Genomic DNA, 7,923 nt, shown 5'->3' with positions numbered 1-7,923 from the left:
TAATCATCGATTGCGAAGTCTTCCATGTTGTCCAGGTAGTTTCTTGTCGGAGAGGCAGGTGCGGCTGGTGAGTTTCTCTTGTTCAGGACTTCCTTCCATACGACGTTTCGGGTGTGGGTTGGATTCTCAGGAGGCAGCAGGACCTTCAACGCACTTTGACGCTTGAATCTTGAAAATGCGACGTAGAGCATTCCGTGCACGAAGACCGTCGTGAGGAGAAGCACGCCGACGAATTCGAATGTTTGGCCTTGTGACTTGTGTATCGTAATGGCGAATGCTGGAGTAACTGGGAATTGGTGCCGTTGCATAGTTGCTCCAAGCTGTGATTTGCTGGAGTCGAGTGTGGTCCTTGGAAGGTGTACTTGTCGGCCTGCGTGTTCACCCGGTGATGATCTTAGCCTTGATGATGTTGTTGCAAAGTTCGGTGACAATCAACCGTGTCCCGTTGCACATTCCTTCAGAGACGTCCAAGTTTCGGAGAAGCATGATGATGGCGTTCTTCTTGAGCTTCAGATTGTGTGGAGGCAAGTCGGCGATGTTGATCGAGTTCACGAATTCAGGCGCGAATTGAATTCCCCCTTCATGTTGATCCTTTACCGAGTCGAAACTTGTGTATGTCTTCTCTTCGCCTGGAAGCATAGCGATAATCTGCTCGTTGATCTTGTCCTTATCGTCGTTCAATGGTGCAAGAATAGCGCGATTCTTCATTGCTTCGTAGTTCCCACTTCTGAGGCATGGTCCGAAGATTTCAACCACCAGAGCGAATTTCTTCTGGGACTTCTATTTCGCCGAGTTCCTTCACTTCGAGTTCCCCGTCGCCGACCTTTAGCAGGACCTTAGCGCGAATTCTTCTTCTTCGGGATCAACGCGCATGTTCTTTTCGAGCGAATAAGTCTTGAAGTGTTGCCACAGATGGCTTCTCTTGATCAAAAGGTTGAGTATTTCGCTTTTGTTGGCACGTTGTTGAACTGGACAGCACTGTCGGAAGTCGCCACCAAGCACCATGACTTTGCCTCCAAACGGAATGTTGTTGCAAATCGCGCGTAGGAGTTCGTCGATGTTGTGCAAGCCGTATTTTGACATCATCGGAGCTTCGTCCATCAGACACACGTGGGCTCCTTTGAGTGCGTTCGCCTTCGGTGATCCTGGTTTGATGGATGATCTTGAGTCGGATGTAAGCGGGACTTTCAAGCCAAAGGTTCGGTGCGTTGTTTGACCACTCGGTAGAAGAATCACTGCTATCCCGGTGTAAGCCATGCATTTCACTTTCTTAAGCCTTCCGGTAACGATGCGATACAGCGTGCTGTAGACGAATGTCTTCCCGGTTCCTCCTGGTCCATCTATGAAGAAGCATTTCGCAGCAGGAGTCGGGTCTTCAAGTGCTTGGATTATGGTGTCGACGATTTCACGCTGCTTTTCGTTGAGTTGCTGGTACATGCGGTCTCCGATTGCTGTTGATTCGTCGACGTCAATCATATCGTGTACCAAATCTTGCTCATAGTTGTCGATGTCTTCCATGCCATGTGTCTGCACCCAGTATCGGAAGTTGCGGCCTTCGGTAGCTTCGGTGTTCAGCTTATGCGCGATGATTCGGTAGGCACGCTTTATCGCTTCTTCTATGGAGCCACCAGTGTGTCTTGCTTCTCGAATGAAATCTTCCGCGAGGTCCTCTTTGAACAGTTCCCATAATCTCTTCGGGTTTTCTGGCGCACCAAGTATCAGGATTTGAGCGAAGAGTATGCGCATAACACTTGGCATTTTCGATGAAGCAGATTCGCGGAGTCCTTCTACGTACTGTTGGTCATCGTATGTGAGGCCTCTGGCTAGACAGGCTTGCTTGTAGGTTGCGTGCTGGACACCGTCGACAATGTAGAGGTCTCTGAAGTTCGTTGGTTCTTTGACGTGGAACAAAAGCGTGCGCAGGAAGAAAAGTTCTGGCTGGGAAACGAAGTTGACTGGATGTACGCGACCAATTCTGCTGCAAGCATTCACGTTCTTCTGCCAAGTGCTCGTCTGGCCAATCCATTGGTAGTGCTCCGGCATTTCATGGTAATAGTGGTAGGTGACTGCCTTTCCGTTCGCTTCGTCTTCTTTCAGCGCGTAGTTATGGCGGAAGTAAGCCATTAAGGTCGATCCCTTCTGTCCAATATCGGCAAGGTCAACTGGCGTTTGGTCCAAGTTAACGCCATCTTGTCCGGGTAGGTGAATGTCAAGTCGAACGACGGTGTGGCTTTTCGCTTGGATCTCGAAATCCTTGAATAGGCGCCAACATGCTTCAACTGGTGAGATATAGCGAGCTTCCACGTACTTCTCCGGCTCGTTGTAGATGATCGTCTGCTGGTTTTCGACGGCCTTTATCGTAGCACAATCATGGCCCTCGTAGATGTACTTGTAGAGGTATTTCACCGGTGCGATGCTGCCGACGAATTCGACATTGATGTGGCATTGATACTTCTTGAGCAGGTAGGCGTTGTACGGGACGACGTGGCGGTTGTCTGTGGTGACGCGCTGGCCGTTGCAGTCTTTCCTGTAGATGGCTTGCTCATGCGAGAATTCTGGGTTCATTGGATCCAACAACGGATTGTAGCGTCGGCGATACCTCGGCTTTTCATCGTCCACCAGCGATGTCATGTCTAGATGTTCCATTGGAAATCCCCATCTGCACTGGTCTCTTCCATGTTTGCTGACCATGCACGGAGCGCTTGGGTTCATATCACCACACGGGTTATGGATCATCCATTTCGAGATCAGTTCCTTGAGTTCCGGATCATCTTCTGGAATTTCCGCCGAGATAAAATCGTCAAGTTGGTCAGCGCTGTGAATCTTGTCCGCTGGCGACATAATCACTAATAGGTGCATGTGCGGTAAACCTCGCTTTTGGAACTCGATGGTGAAGACGTACGCGGATGCTCTTCCAAAGATTTGATGCGTCATGATGTCTTCGACGATTTGGCGGAACTTGAGACGTGCGACTCTTGCAACGATGTCTGGACGGGTTAGAGCCAACAGACTTTCCAGAATTGCGGCGTTGAGTTCATTGCGTATCGCTGACAGGAGTTCTGGGCACTGCGGATTGCAGGTAACGGTAATAAAAAATTCGGGCGATCCAAATCTTCGCACTAATGCCATGGAGTCTTCGAAATTCTCGGTGTACCAGCGCGTTGATCCGGGAAAAGATGACGGTAAGATGGTTGTTTCGCCAATTGCAGCATCTTTTTGCGCAGCCAAGCTTCTGAGCATGTTGTGAACTCCGGCGTATTTCTCGGCTTGAATTTCACGCTGATGGCTCTTTATCCACTGTATGCGATCTCTTTCGACGCGAATGTAGGTGTCGACCACGTATTGCTGGAGTAAGCGTCCGCCAAAGTGAAGTGCATTAAACTCGACCAATCGTTGATCTATTCCTGCATTTGCATAATTCGGACGGTAGGCGAGTCGGTAACAGGCTAATTCTGGATGTGTAACATGATTTTTTGATGGATAAGGCGCGTGCAGCGGCATTCCAACATAGAATCCAAAAGTTCCTCTCGGGTAGAAAAGCGGGTAGGTAAAAGGCTCGACGCAACCATCGATGTTGCTTAGCTGCGTGATTTTTTTCCCGCGTTCTCGCATGACCATTTCATTCTCTGGGATGCTTTGATCGGCGTTGAGAGTCAAGACTGCGGCTATTTCGTTTACAACTGGTGCGTTGAATCGTCGAGGATCGTCGCCTTAACGGTTTGTAAAGACGAGGTGGACATTGGGCGGTTGAACTCCGGGTGCGATTGCGCGTTGGTTGGTTTCTTCGATCACTTCTCTCATCATCATAAACGATTGGGTGAACGGGTTGTTAAAGCTCGTGATCTCCTCGAGTAGTTGCAATAGTTCTTGGCTTAACTCTCGGTTGAGCTCATATCGCGCAGCTGTAGCCTCGTCCGGGTCCATGAAGTACATTTGGGCAAACTTCGGCTGTTCAAATCCACCTTGCGGGTCTTGAGTCGGGCGCGTTGCCAGGTTGATCTTGTGATGGACTTGACCGCCGGCGATAAACGCGTAGATTCCATGTTGATTGACGGTTCTGTCGTCGTCGACTTTGAATGAGGCAAGTGCAAAGCAGGCGTCGATGTTGCGGATCCTTCTGTGGAATTCTTCCGATAGGCGGTGTTGTCGTGCAAATAGAAGCGCTAATTCGTTTGGAAATTCGGGCATTGGTAGTTTGATTCTTCCATGTAAGCAGCAGTCGCCAAATGAATCTACGTGTATTTTGCTCTTCACTCTTTCTTCTGGGAAATGCAAAGCGCCATCGTGGATGCAAGCGACGTTAAATGGACCAAGACTTTGATATTCCACGTCGGAAGTTGCAGCATTTTTGTAGGTTGACGCAGGCCGAGATTTCGCAGCTCTACGGAGTCTTTCATTACGGCGGCGTTATTCCTCTAGGCGAATGTTGCGGCCCCTCATTGTTTCGTTTTTTCGTCTGCGTCTTTCATAATCGCGGTATTTTTCTCGTTGAGATGCATTAAGTTCCATCAATATATCCGAAATTCGTTCCTTGCTACGCTGCGTGACTGCTCTTGTCGGGCGCAACGGCGTTATCATCGGGTCTTGGATATTCAAAGCGTGCATATTGGTCGAAGATGTGAAAGATGCTGCTTCAGAAGGTCCCGACATGTTCAATTGGTCACTGTTCACAACGAATTCGTAAATTTGCTTCCGTTCATCCGCTTCTTGAAAATTCTTGTTCAGGAAAAGGCGTCGATGAGAGAGGTATTGTCGAGCATAAAAGACGATGTAAACTCCGCAGGAAGACGCGTCATCTTGGTGGTTGTAAGCGTTGCGAGGTTTCACGATGCATCCTTTCAGCTTTTCATTCGTAACAACGGTATTCAAAACGTGTCGCAGTATTTTTCTCAAAACAGCATCGATGGGCAGCAGGTTGTCGACTGGATCGCAGACTAATAGTTGACGTTCTCCATAGCTTGCTTTGTAAATTCCTAGCATCCAGTGCTCGCCTCTATCCATTTGAGCTCTCTTGTGAGTGGGAATGAGTAGCACGTCGAATCCTTGTTGAACGCCGTATAGATAGTTGGAAGCCTTGTTCTGGTCGCTGATATCGTTGAGAAGAGCCATTCCTTCAAAAGCGCCATCCGCTGTTGTAACGTAGAAGCGTGCGACAAATTCAGGGTGAAGTACGGCAACTTTGACGGTCGGGTAAGCTTGTTCGGCGTAATGGAGAAGCATTCTGACAATGACGGTATCTTCTAGTTGTCCATTTGCGGGTAGAATTGAGTTGATCGCTTGTTGTTCCAAAATTCCGGCTCCTTGAAGAATTTCATGTAGAGGTGCGTTCTGCATGTTGAAAATGTAGCTTGAAATCTGATGAATGTTGAAATGTCGGACTTTGTTGACTGTGATTTTAACACAAAAGTTAAACTTTTCTCCACTTTGATAAATGTAAACTAATGCGAACCTTACAATTAAATTATTAATTTCTTCGTATATTATTGGTTTAAGTTGTCGAAAATTAATATTTCAATTGTAAGGTTCGCATTAGCATACATTTATAAGAGCGGAGAAAAGTATCTATGGCGAACTAATAAAGTTTGAAAATATCCTATCTGTAACTCCGAACTGCTCGACCGTAGCGCTTCAAAACCGGCGCCAATCGATTCCTCGTGGCCAAAAACCCCAGACCCCCAAGTTTACCGGAGTTTACTAATTCTGGGGCGATTTTCAACTTGGCAACCATTCCTCGTATTATAGTATAAGATATTATATATGGATCTCATTCTTTCAGGGAGATTTACTTCCGTTTCATCTTCACTAATTAAAATCAGTAAATTTTGGATGAACTTTTGAACTTACCTATTTGAAAGGTCTTTTTTTTACCTTTCAAGTTTAGCATGTATGTTAAATTTGGGTAAAATTATAATTTATTGGAATTGATTGAAATAATAATTTAGCATACTGAATTTTACTTGCTTGTGTGTTTTTCATCTCTTTCCATATTTTCATCCCAAGAATCTGGATGTTTTTCGAAAGATAACTTTGCCAAGTAAAAGTTCACTTTTTTTTTTTGTCTTGGAATTCTAAATATCTTCTTACAAGCAAAACTTTAACTTTTAAAAATATTCACAAATAATTTGCTTATTGAATTTTTCAAAAGTTACCTATATTATTGTTATATATATATATATATATATATATATATATATATAGATCAAAATGAAGAATAAAACAAAGAAAAATTATAGACATATGAAAAAAAGGGGGGTGGGAAATAATAAGTAAAAAAATAACAAAAAAAAAATGAAATTTTAATTAAAAAACCGGAAAAAAGCCGGAAAAAAAAGAGTTTATTATTACTTTAAAAACTTTATTTTCAATAATAAGGATAATTTAAATAAGAATAACAATTTAACAAATTTTTCTAATATTGTTCAATCAATTAAGCAACTTCAAAAAAAATTTGTAATTACTCCCATAGACAAAGCTAACAATAATTATGCTATATTCTGTAAAAAATTCTATGTTGAACTTTTAAATACGGAATTAAAAAATAGTAAAAATTTTGAACTTAGTAATTTCAATGATAATATTGTCATTAAAAAAATTTTAGCTTTTTACAAGAGATTAAAAATTAAAATTAGCAATATACAATTTCCTTACTTAATTATCAGTCCTAAATTTCATAAAATTCCAGTAAAATTTAGAACTATCACATGTGGGTCTAATACTTATTTAACTAAACCTGGCACCATTTTCTCTAACTACTTAAATAAGATTATTAACTATGTTACTAAAGAAGGTTTCTCTTGGATTATCACTAATAATCAACCGATTTTAGATTTCATTAAACATAATAAAATTAATTCTATTGCGACTTTTGATTTCCAGGATCTTTTCAATAGCATTCCCCTTTCTAAACTAAAAGATGTCCTTTTGAATTATTACCATGATTTTAAAAATATCCTTTGTTGCGATTTTGATTATTGGGAAATTCTGATTAATTTTTGTCTTTTTAGTAATTATCTTTACAATGGAAGGGATATTTTTCTTCAAATTAATGGAATACCACAGGGATCTAATTATTCATCTCTCTTAGCTAACTTATTTTTGCATTATTATAAAAAAAATTATACTCTTATAAAACTCTTACAGTGATGACGTATTTTATGACGTCAAACCCCGCCTCCTTCCAAACGCGTTCCAAACAATTTTTCGAACGAACCATTTCAATGGCATTTCCTATGTGAATTTAAGACGGCAAGATTTTTAGTTTATTATTGAAATAAATAAATATATATAGCGCTTCTAAGGGACTTATTCCTAATTTAAGTAGTTTTCTTTATACGGAGTATCAGTAGATTTTACGAGTTAAGCGCATTAAATGCTATAAAAAAAAGTTTCAAAATGGTCAAGTTATCTTTAATTTTGATGTATAAAAATCTAAGCGTCAATATTTTTAACTCTTGTTTCATGTTTATAATAATGTCTTATTTTATTTAGAATTTGTTACATATTCTTGACCTACATCTAATTTTTTTCTTTAGTTATGGATAGGCATGCATTGTTTTAAAACGTTTTGTAATTAATTTTTAATCTGTAATTAGATTGTATTTATCAATACGAATGTCTGTTTATTTAATTATGTCTGATGATAAAATTTGTAGTTATTGTAAATTTTTTTTACTTAAGATTTTCTGATTATTGCTGCTAATTCTCATAAGCTTTAGTTTTTAACTACTAAATAGGAATAAATTATGTAACTAACTTATTTAATTTTAAATCTGCACAGAGTTTTAGTTTAAACTCAGATTTATTTTGACTTGAGATTTTATCTTGTTTATATTTGTCAACATCATCATTAATTAGTTTTTAACTATAGTTTTATGCATTAATTATTTGAGAAAATTAAGTTACCTTATTATTAGATAATAAGGT

The 7,923-nt window shown here is 41.2% G+C and overlaps 2 protein-coding genes across 2 annotated transcripts; both read right to left on the bottom strand.

Annotated features, from left to right (window-relative positions):
- Window positions 1–378: 378 nt before the first annotated feature.
- Window positions 379–708, bottom strand: LOC147808674 (ATP-dependent DNA helicase PIF1-like). Its single transcript, XM_087162672.1, has one exon. The coding sequence runs from the start codon at window positions 706–708 to the stop codon at window positions 379–381; it is 330 nt and encodes a 109-aa protein (XP_087018798.1).
- A 117-nt stretch (window positions 709–825) lies between these two features.
- Window positions 826–3,618, bottom strand: LOC122269533 (uncharacterized). Its single transcript, XM_043043167.2, has one exon. It carries the CDS (start codon window positions 3,616–3,618, stop codon window positions 826–828), a length of 2,793 nt encoding a protein of 930 aa, XP_042899101.2.
- Window positions 3,619–7,923: the final 4,305 nt, after the last annotated feature.

The sequence above is a fragment of the Parasteatoda tepidariorum genome, chromosome 5 (genome assembly GCF_982258835.1).
Source record: "Parasteatoda tepidariorum strain Cologne lab strain chromosome 5, Ptep-v5.0, whole genome shotgun sequence".
In the NCBI taxonomy this organism is placed as follows: Eukaryota; Metazoa; Arthropoda; class Arachnida; order Araneae; family Theridiidae; genus Parasteatoda; species Parasteatoda tepidariorum.
The sequence above is the reverse complement of the archived record's forward strand: the minus strand, read 5'-3'. Positions and strand labels throughout refer to the sequence as shown.

Excerpts from the sequence above, each read along its gene's own strand:
- LOC147808674 (XM_087162672.1), bottom strand. The coding sequence starts at position 708 with ATGAAGAATCGCGCTATTCTTGCACCATTGAACGACGATAAGGACAAG.
- LOC122269533 (XM_043043167.2), bottom strand. The coding sequence starts at position 3,618 with ATGGTCATGCGAGAACGCGGGAAAAAAATCACGCAGCTAAGCAACATC.